Raw genomic sequence first — 18,224 nt, forward strand, 5'->3', positions numbered from 1 at the left:
GTCGCTCCCTAGCGACAGGAGCCGACCCTCGACATGGGAATTTGCCCACTTTGGGAGAAATCAGCGCTGGTGACGCGGGGAGATGGCGGAAACTTCGTGTTGGCTCGTTTATAAGTCAGTGACATTCACCTTTTCAAGTGGAATGGCGGAAGTCTGGCCAGGCTGCAGTTCCTCAACTTGAGGGTGTCCAGAGTCTTTAGCGGTTGGAGACATGCTCTGTTCACAGTGAACAGTGGGTTGTGGGCCAGGTCCAGGTGCATCAATTGGCCCAGGCCGCTGAAGGAGTCTTCGTCGATGACGGTTAACTGGTTCCGAGAAAGGTTCAGTGCCAAGATGCTTCGGAAACCATCGAAATGATCGGCGCCGATGCTGGAGATGCGATTGCTAGACAGGTCAAGGACACGAAGCGTGCCTTTGATGGCTGCGAATGAGCTGCAATGCCTGAGGTTGTTGAAGGAGAGGTTGAGCCGCTCTAGAGCCGTATTCTCGAAGGCATCCTCTGGGATGGAGGAGATCCGGTTGCGACTGAGGTCGACGACACGCAGCCTCGTCAGGTTCCCAAATGCGAATTCGTTGATGGATTCAATCCTGTTGTCGCTCAAGACGATCACCTGCGACCATGTTGAGATCAATTTTAAGCACTGCTATCCCACAAATAAATATTAAAATTAAAGCTCTTCAATTCGACCAATGGTAACTCCATGCCAGATCGTCTTACTCCGATTGCATCGTATCGGAGGCAAGGTACACTACTGGAAAGACTGGCGCTGTCGTCGGCATGATGTAGCATGAAAAATCACGTGGACACAAATGCCGCGCTGGCCCTGCTTTTTAATTCTATGCGCTAGCGACGTCGTAAGTAGAGCAGCGGAAAAGAGAACGAATGGTTTTAAAAACGCCGTGTGAGCCTTAACCACGCTGTGGTTCATAGCATTGCTATGATAAATAACGAGACATAGAAGCATTCACATTCCTATTGGTTCGTTTAAAATGGGTCGTCCGGCATGTACCCGTTCACGACGAAGTTGTCCTAGCTGAATAACAATGTGTCCGTGTTCTAATGGCTGTAGCTGGAATATTATTATTATTATTATTATTATTATTATTATTATTATTATTATTATTATTATTATTATTATTATTATTATTATTATTATTATTATTATTATTATTTGAAAACCTATACACAGGAAAGGAATAAAAAAAGTATTTTCGGATAGTTCCCGGAAACGTTCGCAACGATGATTGCTTATGTCTATTAAAACATTCCCATGATCTTACTAAAAGTACACCGCACGGTGCAAATACGTACGTTACGGATTTACCGCGCATTCATAAAAAACGCGCATATCTTTTAGGCTTGTGATTTTCTTACATGCTTTGCTCGATGTATTTTCTGCATGAAGCCTTGCCGACAATATCACATTCAGGCGCTTTCGCAATGTACTGTGCTTTATGTATGTTTTTTTTTTTTTTTACTAGAATGAACTAAGAAAAATGAGAGCGAAATTCAGCCTGTTGATGTAGATTATTTAAAGGTGCGGATATTGCCTACTCGACAAATTGCAATGTACAGGTAGCTAATTAAAAGATACAGATAGCTAGTAAAAATAATCAACACTTAACTTTTTTAATTATTTGCTTTATGTTACGTGTTAAAATCGCGAAGCTGAGCAGCAGTGAAACCATGTCTTCTCCAAAATGTGCTCCTGTTAACAGTTTACTAAAGTATCCCTCTATTAGTCGGGAATAATATTGCAACGCTAATGATATTCTAGTGATTTTGGGAACAGATAATGCCAGGCTTTCTGCTAAGCAGATGTAAATTTGATAGTTCTTGGTTTAGATCCTGTGGTTTACACAAGTGAATAATTTAAAATGGAATTTAGTGAATCCTTTTATGAGCTACGAGGAAATTCCAAGTTGTCGTGAAAATAACGTCTATCTTCTTATTGTGCTCTACTTAAACGTCGTACGTTCTCTCGGAAATTGTTCCTTTCGTGCAAAAGTTGGTTTGGTGGTCCACGTTGCGACGTATATAGACACGAAGCAGCCATGCGTTGTATTTTGTGAAGATAAAACATATATGTAGCATTATGTGCTTTCGGTTTGCCCAGGACAATTAACTTGCCAGTTAATGGTCCATTTGAAGGCACTTGCACATTTGTGGCACATTTTGAAGGCACTTGCAGAAATTTACAGGTGGGCGCCTGCGCGGTATTTCAATTGAGCGCTGGCAGCCAAACGTAGAGGAGCACACCGTATTATCTCTCGTACCATTTCAACTGGTCGCTGTCGGTAGATGGCGCCACCGTATGTATTCACGCCCAACGCTCTATTTTTAATTTTGTTATGTAAACAATTCAACTTTAACAACTCCACATCATGCCGCCTTTTAACTCTTGTGTCACACCTGAACGTTAATTATACCGCTTAAAAGACTTAACAAACCATTCGTACTGGCAGCTATTACGGCGTGCACCATCTTGCAGTACAAAATGCCGAAGAGCTTAACAATCTGAATCTCCCAAAGCCACGGACTACACATTCTGCAGGTGGGACTTCACACTTCACTTTTCATCCAACAACAGTAGTTATTTTTTTGTAGGCGTTTGTAGGAATTGCAAATAAACTTTGTTTGCAATTTTTTCGTGCTATTCGTAAGTGTGTGTAGCAATTGGTCTCGCCCCCCCCCCCCCTCCTTTCTCCCTCCTCCACATGTCGCTTTTACTTCATGGTGTTTCTTACAAGAAAATCAAAGAAATGATGATAACACGTTGCAATACCTGCAGATTCGGTGACTCTTGGAAAGCGCCGAAGCTTACGTTGGAAATAGCATTATGATCTGCATGGAAGGTCTGGAGAACGCCGAGTGTCCCGAAGAGACCATTCAGTCCTGGAATCTTGTTGTTAGACACATGCAAATTGAGCAAGGAAGAGCCCACGCTGGTCAGGAAAACGTCGTCAATGTTGGTCAGCTGATTGTGGCTCACATCTAAAGTGTGCACGCCATAGTCCCGTGTCTCATTGGACGGCGAATCTTCGACATCTGATTTAGCGTCAAGTGAAACTAGGGAGTTTTGAGAGAGGTTCAATAAGAGAGCGCCGCTTCTGGATCCGTAGAGGCAATCCAGGCTGAACGACGTCAGATTATTGTGCTGTAGCAGAAGGCTCGAGAGTTTGGAGACATTGTTGAACGCACCCGCCTCTATGGTGTCGATCCTGTTTCTGGATAGAACGACATTGTGAAGCCTTGGGAGGTCTTTAAAGGCGCCGCGCCTCAAGACGCGTATTTTGTTTCCCAGAAGCACGACGTTTGCCAGCCTGGACAAGTTCTTAAACGTGCCGGTGTCCACCGAAGTGAGGGCGTTGTGAGCGAGCACTACCCTGTTGAGCCTCTGGTGAATGGGCTCTTTGAAGAAGCCGGGAGTAATGTAGCCAATCCTGTTGCCTTCCAGGTCGAAGTGTACCAGCGACGGCAAGCCCTGCAGGTACGAGTCTGTGAGGTTAAGCATCTGGTTGTGGTCCAGCTGGAGCCACTGGACGCGCTTCATGTGGCGAATGAGCTCCAGCGGTAGGAAGCGCTGCCCCAGCGCGGAGCTGAGCTCCAGGACTTCGAGCGTGGGCCTTAGCGGCAGGAACACGTGGTGGTCTACGAAGTGGATGCCATTGAAGGACAGCTTGAGCTCTCTGAGCCGCGGCAAGTGGACAAACGTGTCCTTGGAAAGGGTGCGGATTCCGTTATTGGCCAGGCTGAGTGTTGTCAGGTTTCGTGCCCACGACTCGAAGTCTTCGCCACGGATCGTCTGTATGCGATTGTCCTGCAGACTTAGACGGCTCAAGCGCTCGGTTGTTCGTAAGGCACTGGACGGGACGCGGTCGAACCGATTTCCAGAAAGGTCTAGGACTTCGAGCGTGGCTCTGAAGCTCTGCACGTCGGCCGGTTCGAGCGAAGTGAGCGAATTGCCGCGCAGGTAGAGCACCGAAAGCGACATGAGTGCTCGGACTGCGTCCGGAAAGCGGCGGAACAGGTTGAAGCTCAAATCTAGCACGACGAGGACAGACTCGAGCCCACCAAAGACGTGTTCTGCGATGCCAGCCATCCTGTTGTTGGCCAGCGAGAGTCGCTCCACGGAGACGCTGCGGAACAGGCCCACTGGAAGCTCGGTGATGAAGTTGAACTCCATGTGCAGGTCGCGCAGGTACACCGAACCTGCGACCAGACATTGCGTGCAACTTGTGAAATACAAAATGACACGATCAGCGTAGGAACACTTCGAAAATTTTATTTAGGAGGAAAAAGAGACCTCGCGCGAAATTGAGCATTGTCTGCTAATAAAGCCTCTTACAGCGTGCTGTACTCTACAGGCTAATTCCGTAGCAGATTGTTGCGTTTCGTAAGTGAGTGTGGCAAGGTGAGAAAAAGCCAGCCTGATTGCCAAAGCGATTAGCACAACCATGGTTAGGTGCTCACCATTGACCATTAGTGATAGCTCAGCAGCTGCAAACTCTTATTTCTACGTACGGGTAGCTCTATGGGTTCAATGCCCTATAAATTAGCGGACAGGGGGCAGTAGAAAGAAGTCTGATTAATACGTACATGATAGAAACCGCGTCCTATTGCTATATATTAGGGCATTAATTAATTGGTGGCATTAACATATACGTAATGTAAATTTGCCAAGGACATGAAGCCGCACTGACTCCAGGTAAGAATGTACTACATATGTCCAACAAGCAACGACAAGCAAGAAAACATATATAGAACGACCAAGGTGCTACACAACACTTACTAAAAGAGCAACTTCACCAGTATTTATAGGCCTAGTTTGAAGGAGCACATGTGGCACCGGTGATCACCTATATATTTGGTTAAATAATCAAAGCTATGTGCTCAAATGTCTAAAGCCTACTGTCGGTGCATATGTGTGATACGACGTCGCATATAACTGTTAATCCAACGTAATGAACAACACTACAGTTAATCTCAATTTCGCATAAGACTGTTACAATCACAGCAAAATAGGCCAAGGCCAGACAAGTTAGTAGTTGCTTAGTAGTTACTTAGTAAAAACTACTAAGAAGCATTTCTGGTTATACGAGTGGACCACGTGTGCCTGCCCACGTACACACATACACATTCACCTACAGGAAAAGAACAACTGTAACCTATTACAGATACGACTTGCCAACTTTTTTTTCTAACCATCCTTTTTCTACAGTCTGCGGTCCATCGGGGAGCGACAAAAATAAAACCACTTGCATTACTCAATATCGCAGGGCGAACACGCGGCCACAGGCCTCTGAAACAGGAAACGCGAGGTGACGTAGCGTCTCGACCTCCGCATGAATCATGGTCTCAATATACCTATGGTACGACGAAACACCGCGCCATAGAAAAGTGGTAGCGCGCCTAAATGAGGTCGTCCGGTAATTTTAAGCCTGACTCCTGCCGAACTGACCATTGAACAGTTTCTCGGGTAGGCGATCCATGAGGTTTCGGCTGAGGTCCAACTGATCCAGATGGCGCGTGGGTAAGAACCACGTGGCCGGCAAGGTCTTCAGCAGGTTTCCTCCGACGAAAAGCGCCGCTAGAGAGCACAGCTTGCGCAGCGCGTGCCGCGGCAGATGCTCGAGCAGGTTGTGCGCCAGGCTGAGGCGCGTGAGAGACTCCGGAAATGGAGAGCCCACGACTTCAGACAGCAGATTGCGGTCCAGCTCAAGCGTCGCCAGCTCGCTCATGTTGGAGAACAGGCCGTCACGGACGACCTGCGGAAGACGGGCAGCACGTATATAGGGGCTTACATGGCTCAAGACAGGGTGTGACAACATTGAAGGGATCGAAGCGTCTGCTTAGTCTATCGATCAAAGCGTCGTTACGCGCCCTTTGGCTCGGCTGGTTGACCTCGCTGATGGATGATTATTTTGCAGATAACAAGGACTTTTCGTTTCTTTCGGGGACTAAGGACGAAGTCAGTGCCCATACTGCTGATGTGCAAAACAGACCGCACAGATTCGAACTTTGACACGTAAGTGGTGACTAGAAAGTAAAGCTTATTATAAAGTTAAGAACAGAAATACCGAGGTCACCACATTTTTTGACGTATGTTACATGATGTACGTAAAACTGTTTCCATACAAGCGCAATATCGCGGTAAGAAGCTACGGGATGCCTTTTTGGTTTGAGTCGTGATGAAATTCAGTTTGCTCATATTAAAACATTGAATTGAGATTGTCTTACTGGTTGCTAGGATTTTCCGAACCACGGTGGGAGCGTCACCATCCGCATTAGAGAGAAGCCGGCGTGCACCGCACCGCGAGCCAGCGCGTGGGAGAGAGCGTTTCATTTATTGAACTTTAAGAATGTGTTCAATACGCTCTGCCTCAGCCATTCGATCCTTGACCAACCGATTCCCTTTAGTGGCTATGCGCCACCATTTCAAGGTCATCAACATCACCAACAAGACCGCAACCACCAACACCTGGAGTCGCAAGCCAAGTCAGTGGTACATCGGACTTCCTTACGTATCCGTCGTTACGGAATATTCATGCGTCAATTAAATTGCAGACGGACCATATCTCGCTAGCCATTTACGTGGTATTAATGAATGAATGAATGAATGAATGAATGAATGAATGAATGAATGAATGAATGAATGAATGAATGAATGAATGAATTTGCCATCGGTACCTTGATACTGTTTCCCCCGAGGAACAAGCTCCTGAGGCGGACGGTGCGCGACAGCTCGTCCCAGTCCGCGCGGCGCAAGTCGTCGATGCGGTTGGACTGCAGGTTGAGCCACTGCAGATGGCGCAGGTGGCTCAGGGCGTGCAGCGGCGCCTGCGCGAGTGCGTTGTGGCTCAGGTCCAGAGAGACGAGGTTGTCCTCGGCGCCGCAGAAGGCACACGGCAGGATGCGGCTCAGCGAGTTGTGCATCAGCCGCAGCGTGGACAACCGCGTGCCGGCCAGCGAGTCATTCTGCAACACCTCGAGGCCCGAGCGGACCAGCGTCACCTGCATGTGCGCGTCAAAGAACTATCGTTTTGCAGTTTACACTTGTGCTATATGCTATAAATGGTGGGCACAGATACCAACTGAAGGGCATCATGCTGAAAGAATGAAAACCGCGGGCAACTGAAACATGTTACAAGACAGTGGTATGATCGAACATTATCAGAATTCAAAGCGCGCAATTTATGCAGCAAATCCTGTTTATTAAGAACAATGGTCAGGGAGTGGAGTTCATAGCCATTAGATCAAGTGTTGCAACCTTTTTTTATCAATGTTCGTGCAAAGTTTGTTGCCATTACTTCGTTCTCTAGGTACGTTCTTTTGTAGTTATCTATTAGAGGAGCTAAATTTTTAGTGTACCTTGATACTGTGTCAGTGCTTCCAATGTCGTTAAATTTCCCATCGTCTTAGTTTGTATTATCTTGTTTACAAACGATGTTGAGAATGTGCATTTGCTGCACGTCTTTATTCCATACCCAACATTTTTGCTAGAACCACTTGAAGACTATGCACTTGTGATTATTCCCTCCATACTAAAATCCCGACCAGTACCGCAGTGATGACAAATAAAAGTAGAAATTATAATTCACATATTTGAATAAGGAATAAGCTGCATGTTTTACCATACTGTTAAAGTGAAAGCTTTGCCTCCAGACCTTATGCATGGGAACGGAGAAATTGCTGTGACACCCGCCACGCAAGCCTCGCAGATATGACACTGCACGGCTGAGTTCGAGGTTACGGGCACGATTCCGGCCGCGGAGGCCACATCCCGATGGGGACAGAATGCGAAAACTCTCGTATGCCATGCATTTGTGCACGTTATAGAATCTAAGGTGACCAAAGTTAATCTGGAACTTCGCACTGTATGTTGTCACGGCTCACTGGAGACAAGAGCGAAGCGCGGGATTTAATTGAGACAATTAGGACAAAGCGCTCAGTTCAAACTACTTCTCTAGCACCTCGCTTGCACGCTCGAGGTAGTCGTCTTCGTCGTCAGCGTGGTTGGGTACAGATAGCGTCATGACATTTGCCCCCCTCCAGAAGGAGCATCGTCCCGGTGTTTGGCGGGTAGCACCCGGTAAACAGCAAACCAGAGAGTACCCATATCATTCAGAAAAATAAGGTTTCATGCACACCACGTGCACAGTCTCAGGCAGGTTCATACGGCGCCTCGAGCAGGATGGGCTGTCAGGAACAACTTCATAGTTGACGTCGCTAAGGTGTCGTAGAACGTTGTATGGTCCGAAGTATCGGCGTAGAAGTTTCTCCGCGAGGCCCCGGTGGCGTACTGGAGACGACGCATCGATGGTGTTGATTGTAACGTCGGGCATCTCGGACTTGCTGGCTAGTTGTGCGAACGCGCGCGAGCTGTCTTGCATCTTCGGCGCGCGCTGTAAAATCTGCGGCGTCAGTCTCGGAATCGCTGGAATCATGAGGCAGCATAGCATCCAGCATTGTAGTCACTCCTCGACCGTGGAGGAGACTGAATGGTGTCATTCTTGTTGTTTCTTGCCGAGCCGTATTATAAACGAACGTGACGTAGGGTAATATTTGGTCCCAGTTCTTGTGCTCCACATCGACATACATGTACAGCATGTCTGCGAGAGTCTTGTTGAGGCACTCCGTAAGTCCATTGCTTTGCGGGTGATAGGCTGTCGTCCTTCTGTGTGCAGTGCCACTGAGCGCTAGTACAGTTCGCAAAAGTTCAGCCGTGAACGTGGTTCCCCTGTCGGTTACGATGACCGCTGGAGCACCGTGCCTCAGGACGACGATTTCCAGGAAGAACTGTGTGGCCTCGGCTGCTCTGCTGCTCGGAAGTGCCTTGGTTTCTGCATATCGCGTGAGGTAGTCTGTCGCAACAATGATCCACTTATTTCCCGCGGCAGATATTGGGAATGGGCCCAAAAGGTCCATCCCAATTTGTGCAAACGGCGTTTCCGGCACTGGAACAGGATGCAATAGTCCGGCAGGTTTCACAGGTGGCACTTTTCGTCGCTGGCAGTCAAGGCACGTTCGAACGCAGTGCTTCACCTGTGCTGCGAGCCGTGGCCAGTAGTACTTCTCTTTGATCCACGCTAATGTTCTTGTGTACTCTAGGTGGCCTGAGGTAGCTTCATCGTGACAGGCCTGCGATATTTCATTGCGGAGAGTTTTAGGGACGACTAGTAGATATCTCTTCCCTGTTGAAGAGAAGTTCTTTCTAAAAAGAACACTGTTTCGTATGCAGAATGATGACAGGTTCCTTGAGAACAATCGAGGCTTGTTTGTGGTGCGGCCTTCTAATAAATCAATTAGAGAAGCGAGCTCCTGGTCCTCTTGTTGTTGTTGAGAGATGGTGGCCGCATCAACAACTCCTAAAAGGCCTGTGGATTCATCATCATCTCCGCCTGACGACTCAATCGGCGATCTGGAAAGGCAGTCAGCATCTAAGTGCTGCCTTCCCGATTTATAGACCACTGTCATGTTGTACTCTTGAAGCCGTAAGCTCCAGCTTGCCAAACGTGCAGATGGATCTTTCATGTTGGTCAACCAACAGAGAGAATGGTGGTCACTTATGACTTGAAATGGGCGGCCGTATATGTACGGGCGGAACTTGGTAACTGCCCATACTACAGCCAAGCATTCCTTCTCTGTGGTGTAGTTCGATTCGGCACGTGACAGTGTTCTACTCGCGTAATCGATGACTCGCTCAGCGCAGTCTTGCTGCTGAACAAGGACGGCGCCTAGACCCACGTTGCTGGCATCGGTGTGGATCATTGTGGGCGCATCCACGTCAAAGTGGGCAAGAACAGGTGGAGTTTGTAGACGGTGCTGCAACTCGTTAAATGCCGCCTCCTTCTCCTCGCCCCACACAAACGCGACATCTTCTCTGGTTAGGCAGGTGAGCGGTGAGGCGATGCGTGCAAAACCCGCAATAAGTCGCCGGTAATATGCGCATAGGCCCAGGAAGCGTCTGACTGCCTTCTTGTCCGTAGGCCTTGAAAACTTTGCGACAGCTGCGATTTTCTCAGGATCAGGTCTGACACCTGTGTGGCTTACAACGTGGCCCAAAAACTGTAGCTCTTCATAGCCAAAGTGACACTTTACGGGTTTTAAAGTAAGCCCAGCGGACCGTATGGCTTGAAGAACTAACCGTAGCCGTCTGAGGTGTTCATCAAATGTGGCAGAATAAACAATCACATCGTCTAGGTACAGTAAACAAGTCGTCCACTTAAGGTCTGAGAGAACGGTATCCATTAGCATTTGAAACGTGGCTGGGGCGGAGCACAAACCAAAAGGGAGAACTTTGAATTCATAGAGCCCATCAGGCGTCACAAAAGCAGTCTTTTCGCGATCCCGCTCATCGACCTCTATTTGGCAGTAGCCACTTTTTAAGTCCATCGACGAGAAGTACCGTGCATGACGTAGACTGTCGAGGGAATCGCCGATGCGTCGTAAGGGATACACATCTTTTTTCGTAATTCGATTGAGCTTGCGATAATGATATAAAACCGCAGGCTACCATCCTTCTTCTTAACGAGTACCACGGGCGACGCCCAAGGACTTTTTGACGGCTGGATGGCATCATCTTCTAGCATTTTCTTGACTTGCTGCTGTATTGCTTCACGCTCTTTCTCAGCCACGCGATACGGATGCTGCCGGATGGGTATTGCTGTTTCCTCCGTAATAATGCGGTGTTTCGTCAGTGGTGTTTGACGCACTCGGGACATTGTAGAGAAGCAGTCCTTAAAATGGTCAAGCAGTTCCCTGAGACTTTGTTTCTGTTGCGGCGCTGAACCTGGGTCAACGTCGACGACGGGTGCATGTGGCATCGTATAGGTGGTTGATTCCTCTTTAACAGCAAAGCAGTATTGAACGTGGTCAATTTCGTCAAAGTATGCCACAGCGGTGCCCTTACTGATGTTCCGGAGTTCATTGGTAAAATTTGTCAGTAGTACCTCTGTGTGACCACCGATTAGGCTGACGATACCCCGAGCGATGGCAATACCTTGATGGAACAAAAGTGCAGTTAATTGTTCGGCTACACCGTCCTTGTTAAACTGTTCTCCGCAACTGGCGGAGACAAGACTGCATGATAGTGGTGGTATGCAGACGTCGTCGTCGGCGACACGTAACGATGTATGTTGGCGCTCTTCGTCGTGGCTCGTGTCTATACTATTCGATAAGGTTATCTCGCCATCCCGTATGTTAACCACGGCGCCGTACTCCCGCAAGAAGTCCATTCCAAGGAAGAGTGATCTGCAGCACTTTTTTAAAATCATAAAAGAGGCGACAAAAGCTGTATTTCTTATCTGGAGTCGTGCAGTACATTTTCCTGTAGGTGTCATTATCTGGCCCCCGGCATTTAGAATATGAGGGCCCGTCCATTGCCTTTTGACTTTCTTAAGCCGGTCTGCCAACTGCTCACTCATTATCGAAAAGTCTGCGCCAGTATTAACTAAAGCTGTCACCTCGTGTCCATCAATCGTTAAGAGTAGGTCGGCACTCACAAATTCGTCGGTGTTCCGTTTCTCCGGATTACTCTGCTCGTTTCTCAGTAATAATGGGGGATTTTCGGCGGTTCGACGACTTGAAACCTTCCCCCCGGAGGTCGCTGATTTCAGTTTCCCCGCCGTGGGCTTGGAGAGCGGCCTCTTACCACGTCGGCGAAACTGCGACGGTTCGGCGAAGAATAGCGTAACGGAGACGGCGAGCGCGACCGGAGATTAACTTAGCTGCCTTGTTCCCGAGTGATACTGTCGTCGAAGCGTGGATGTCTCTCTGGAAACTGTCGCGGAGTAGCAGGTGACATTTCCTGGATGCCACCCTGGCGATGAGGGCAAAAACTATAAACGTGCCCTGGTTCGCCACAGTGAAAACACTATGGTCGGCGATCAGCAGTGCACCATACGTCGGTCCTGCGAAGCTGGGGTCGCCTGAAATGCTCTCTCTGTATCCAGGCAGCATAGGTGGCCACTGGTGGTACTGCTGTACTGGCACGGTAGAAAGCGGGCGGCGGACAGCGTCTGCGTAGCTATATGCGTGTGGCTCGAAGCGTGGCTCGAAGCGCGCCTCGGGACACGGTTCAGGGAGTGGCTCAGGAGATGCAAATGCTTGCCGGATTTCTTGGCGGGCAACTTCAGCGACCGAAGCAACAGTAAACTCCTTCGGTGTCGCCGTTGGCTTCGCAATCTCCTCGCGCACAATGTCTCTGATCAGTTGACGCAGCGAGGTCTCGTCGGTCACTGCCAGGACTGCGGCTCCTGCAGGTGCATCGTTAGCTAGGCGTTCGTATTGCCAGCAACGCTGTTGGAGCGCCCGCTCAATTGCTGTGGCTTCCTTAATAAATTCTTCCACTGTTGTAGGCGGGTTGCGCACGAGACCAGCGAATAGATGTTCTTTGACGCCGCGCATGAGATGGCTCAGCTTCTTCGAATCAGGAATGTTGGGATCTGCGCGGCGAAACAAACGAGACATGTCCTCGGCAAACATGGAAGCACTTTCGTTGGGTTTCTGAATGCGCAACTCGAGAAGGCGTTGTGAATTATCTCGGCGATCAGTGCTTCCGAAGGTATCAATTAGCCGACGGCAAAATTTGTCCCACGTTGTCAAATGTGCCTCGCGGTTTTGAAACCACGTCCTTGCGCTACCTTCAAGAGCGAAGTGCACATTGGAAAGCTTCTGGTCCGGACGCCACTGATTGACCCTAGCTACGCGTTTGTACCGGTCCAGCCAGTCTTCGGCGTCTTCATACGTGTCACCGCGGAAGCTTGTGGGGACTAGATTGTTTTGAACAGTCACCTGTGTTGTACTTGCAAGCGCCATTTCCTGAGTTGGTGCGGTCGCTGACAAACTTCCATGCAAGAGACCGAATTCCGGGCACAGACCTTGCAGGTGGTGGCTTGCGCGGTGCACAGGTGTCTCGACGCGTGGATGATGTCTTGAAGGGCTGGATGCAGGGCTACTCGCAGGAGTCGTCCCAATAATTAGGCGAGGATGCGATACCCCGCACCTCCACCAGTGTCACGGCTCACTGGAGAGAAGAGTGAAGAGCGGTATTTAATTGAGACAATTAGGACAAAGCGCTCAGTTCAAACTTCTTCTCTAGCACCTCGCTTGCACGATCGAGGTCGTCGTCTTCGTCGTCAGCATGGTTGGGCATAGATAGCGTCGCGGCAATATTATCTGTGTGTCCATTGTGTACACGCTGTGTGTTACCAGTATGATAACCAACTAGCCCAGTCAGCCACCTTAATAAGTCCCCACTACAGCGTGCTTCGTAATCAAATCGTAGTTTGGGCACGTAAAACACCTGAATTTAGTTATTTTTAAATGGTTGTGTTCAGCATGCATTAAACCAATGCGTATTAATTTTGTTGAATGTGGAAGAAAAGAAAATCTAAAGCGACTGTTGGTAGCAGGTTTTTTATTTTGACCATCACATTTTATCAAAAGTGGCAAAAACAATAGTTTAATTAAATGTAGCATCAAGTTGCGATACCCGATTTCAATTCACAGTTACTGAAAGTCGTAAACTTTGTGATTTATTTTTTAAAAGGTGCTACCAATTTTGTATTTTTTGTTGTAAAATATAATCAAGATCGCGCTTTTAGCAGTTCGTGGAATTTAACTGTCTCGTTTGAATGCAACAAACTTCCGCTGAATCGATTCACCGATTGTATAAAAAGAGCATTTCTCCGTTTCTCATGCATCCTAATAAAAAGAAATAATGAGTTGGCCCGGAGATAAAGAGATTGCACCTATACGGACACTAAAGAGGAAAATAAACTGAGCTGTGTATTCGTAAATTATTATTAGTAACACACACGCACACGCGCACGCACGCACGCACGCACGCACGCACGCACGCACGCACGCACGCACGCACACACACACACACACACACACACACACACACACACACACACACACACACACACACACACACACACACACACACACACACACACACACACACACACACACACACACACACACACACACACACACACACACACACACACACACACACACACACACACACACACACACACACACACACACACACACACACACACACACACACACACACACACACACACACACACACACACACACACACACACACACACACACACACACACACACACACACACACACACACACACTTACCGTCCGAAGAGGCGCCTCGAGCCGAAAAGACGCAACAGCGAAAGATTTGTGCCGACGCCGCCCTGAAGTTCCCGGACCAGGTGGCCTTGAGCATAACCTCCGAGATCGTGGAGGGTATGCCATAACGTCAGGTATTTTTACGGCGTCTTCTCTTGTGTCTGATTAATATGTTTATCAGTAGTGGTTGGCGAATATCAACTTTTTTGAATACGAATGGTTAAACGCGCATATTTACAGCAGGGATGTCTATTTCGGTATGATTAGGTTCCGTGCCAGTAATGACAAGTGCAATAACAGCAACGACAAGAAACAGCTAATTACCAGAGACAAAGTATTTGGCCTCTAATTACAAGGCCTCTAATTTACAAATAAAAAAACAGCAGGAATAGCCCTCTCGGCATTTTAAGAGCATGGTTGCAAACACACTTTCGCAGAATAAATCCCTGCTGTATCAAGAGCTTTTCGATAACGCTAAATAAATGGTTGCAGAAGAAAGGTTCAAAAATAGTGGGAAAAAAAGGCTGCTGAAGGATTTGCGATATATTGCTTAGCAGATGGAGAACAACAACCTGGCTTTAACAGTGGAATTCTTGAGAAAGACTGGATAGTAGATAAAGTGAGTGGTGTGGTGAGAGAGAGATACTTAATGGATCCCAGAGTTAATCTGTTGGTTATTTCATTGTGCTCCATTTCTTCTGTTACATCGGGTTTTTAAATGTGTACATAAGACGAATGCAGATAAGAAAAATAAACTAGTTGCGAGTTGGCACTGCACCTTGTCTGTGTTTCTTCTTGTTGTTAACTAGTCTTACCTCAAGTGGCGCGTTTGCCATGCTGTCCCCTTAAAATGAGGCACGCACCTGCCCGTTCTCACAATCGCCGATGGTGGTGGGAAAGGTGGAGAACGGCACCCCGACGCACACCACGTCGCGCACCACCTCGTGGCTGCACAGGCAGAGGCGATTGAAGGCGCATGGCTGCTGGTGCGTGGAGCACTGCGACGGCTGCAAGAGCGGCAGTGCGCACCACAGGACGGCCACAGCCAGCATCTGCACGGCACCAAGGGAATGCATCATCAAAGAATGAAAGCACATGGGGATACCCAACGCACACATGTATGTGAAGTGAAGCTTTAGTGAAGTGCCTCATTTAATGGTAAACAGCTAATGGCGATGCGTACAGTGATGTTTACTTTTTTCCAGTGAGCCTACTTGGTTTTTATAAGGAGCAACGAGCTTTATGAATTCATTTATTGCCTAGGCGCTGGGGCCATGTCTGCGTCGATTTTCTCATTCTTTATTTTATTTTTATTTTTACTCATTTAGTTCTTAATAAAGACATTTCATCACTCACTCACTTCATATGCAAGGTGTACTCTCATTCAATGATAATGGTATGCACCCAGCGAAGGTCACAAGCTTAATGTCATACAATTTTTATATTCATGCACTACACCGTACACAAGCTATGCCGAAATCCAAACACCACTTCAGGTGGATGCGTAGTATATGAGACGTTCTACGCAGTGATATTGCGAGGAAAAAGGCGATGTAAGATGCTTGTGGAGAAATTGGTGTTAGTACAGAGAAGTGCGACACATTTATAGCTAAATTTAAGGATTCTGTACTTTGTTGTGTCATTGTGGCACATCTCTATTCTGGAGGATTGGCTAGGACCCAGTGGCACTTGGTTAAATCAGAGAAAACCAAGTAAATCAAAGAACATGTTGAATATAATGCACGAAGTTGGACGCTTCTACAACGAACGCCCCTAGAACGAGATGGCCTCTATAACGAAGGATTCCATATGCCCCACCAGAATTCCCATCTTTCGAGAACAAAGAATAATGGCACATTATCTTATTTAATGTCTTAATTACACGTTAACCCAATGTAATATATTTTGGAGGTTATGCTGAACGTCACGCTCTTGACTGGCTGAAGCATACGCAGAGCGAGCCCAGGCCACACGTAATGTGAAAATTGCCTCCCGGTGAGCACAGAAATAGATGTTTTAAGCCAACTAGCGCATTGAGAGGATTGGAGGGTGCATCGCGTTGCCTAGCAAATATTTGTTTAGAAAAGCGACCCCACCTGCGCGCGCACCAGTTTTTATCAGGCATCTGACTCACAAAAGGTTACGCGCACGAACAAGGGTCTATATTATCAAGTACAGTATAAGAATTTCCAGCGAAAAAAAAAAAACACACTAGGTAAGAAGGCCAAGTGAACAGAAAAACGCAGTACTAATTACCTCAACTTGCAGCTTTAAATGCGGCGCTTTCTAGCACATTGGGCTCCTTTCTCCCTTATTCTTTTTCTGTTCATTCTTCGGTCAACCTGGTCGGTCTCATTGCCCTGAAAACCTGCCGTGCGCGCGTGTACACGTTCGTCCGGAACTATCGACTCGTCCTGCCCAAAATTTTGGCACTCTTCAATCTGTGCTGTCCATCATTGGGGCATGCCACATGGATTCCGAAAATTACCCCCTCCAAACTTTGGAGACAAGTCCGTCATCTTCAAAGGGTGTCTCCGTTTCTACAGTGCTTCTGTGGCTACCGACAAGCAAGGTGAGTACTTGGTCTTCCGAACATTCAACCGCGAAGCTGCTGGAGTGAGACTGAATTTTTGTCGAAATACTGCCTCTCCCACTTGTGTGCGTGGTCAAGCTCACTGAAGGTTAATGAAAAGTCAGCGGGGGGAACGTGGTGTGTTTAGGACAGCGTAACTTGCCTGAAAGTGTGGAATCTGTTTTGAAATGTGGTCCTATATTTGCCAATAAGCCTGTAAGTTCTTCTGTAGAACATCTCTCTTTGGTTAGGGACATAGCTGAGTGTATTAGCTGTGACGATCAACAAAGATGTTTGTCAGAAAGTGTTGATTGCCTGTCAGTACTTAAGAGTTCAAAAACAAAAACAAACAGTAGAAAATCGAATGTCAAACAGACAGTGAGATATCCTAGGGACCACGATCTTGCGCTCTTGCTTGCAGATAAGGAAGGAGGCTTCGTGGTAATGCCTGGGGCATTACCACTCTTGCACCTTGCGCAAGACAAAGGCGCAGGAGCAGTTAACAAGAACTTTGTAAAAACTTATGCTAGGTTGAAAAAACTGAGACAAGCGGCCTTAGATTTGTGCGAAAAGCAGAACCTGGATGGCTTACGGAAGTTGCTTAAGAGTACTAAGAGGGACAGTTTGCGTATGTTCTTTGCGGCTAAGACACAAAAGGTCAATATACTGCTTCGTGAACTTGTGAGGGAAAAACAATGTCTTGGCCAGGAGCGTTCTTCAAATGTTTACGCGCGGTGAGATTTAACGTTCCTTACTCGATCAAGAACTCGGATGAAGTCATACACTCCTTGCAGCATCTTAACTTTGACAGAGGCCCAGTATCTGCCTTCTTTGTTGATGTGGTGGATTTTCTATATTCCATTCCGAAACTCAACCTCCTTCATGCTCTTACAGATTATATCTCCTCTGCTTCTTCAGTATAGTACGGGGATAAGCGTTGATAGTGTTTCAGATATGCTAACATTTCATCTTTCCTCCACCTTCACTGTTCATGATGACGACACTTTTCTGCAAAGAGATGGGGTTTGCATCAGCACTTGCATCGCACCCCTTTTAAGTGAGATCTTTTTAGCATGTTGTGACAAGCGCATTGATTCTTGCATTTCCTCAGTGACTGTAATCACCATTTATAGGTATGTAGATAATGTTTTAGTTGTTTTTAATCCTCCTAATACCGATGATAACATCCCCGTGGCCGAAGGTGTCGTAGACGTTTTTGGAAAGGTGTTCCTGGGGCCTGAATTTCACGCACGAGACATCTCCCTTATGTTAGATAACGGGCATGTATGCTGGATGTATCAGCCGCGCTTCAAAGAAGAGATTCTCAAATATAATTTGGCCCATTCGAAAGTGGTGAAAAGAGGTACTACCCTCAATTGCTTGCGTGCCGCTCTCAGCAAATCGTGCTAGCACAGGGTAGCCAGGTAGCCATTAGCGCGACCGGCCAGTTGGAACGCCTGAAAAGGCAGGACATGGATGGTTATAAAA

At 47.4% G+C, this 18,224-nt stretch overlaps 1 protein-coding gene across 1 annotated transcript in view; it reads right to left on the minus strand.

Annotated features, from left to right (window-relative positions):
* LOC119452877 (chaoptin) overlaps window positions 1-18,224 on the minus strand; it is a 110,639-nt gene that overhangs the window by 25,072 nt on the left and 67,343 nt on the right. Inside the window, exons 3-7 of the mRNA XM_037714828.2 lie at window positions 15,028-15,216; window positions 6,692-7,015; window positions 5,463-5,769; window positions 2,787-4,213; window positions 130-611 (exon numbers count right to left, since the gene is read on the minus strand). Of these exons, the coding sequence (XP_037570756.2) occupies window positions 130-611; window positions 2,787-4,213; window positions 5,463-5,769; window positions 6,692-7,015; window positions 15,028-15,216 (2,729 nt within the window). The remainder of the gene's footprint in view (window positions 1-129; window positions 612-2,786; window positions 4,214-5,462; window positions 5,770-6,691; window positions 7,016-15,027; window positions 15,217-18,224) is intronic.

This window comes from Dermacentor silvarum, chromosome 5 (assembly GCF_013339745.2).
Source record: "Dermacentor silvarum isolate Dsil-2018 chromosome 5, BIME_Dsil_1.4, whole genome shotgun sequence".
Lineage (NCBI taxonomy): Eukaryota > Metazoa > Arthropoda > Arachnida > Ixodida > Ixodidae > Dermacentor > Dermacentor silvarum.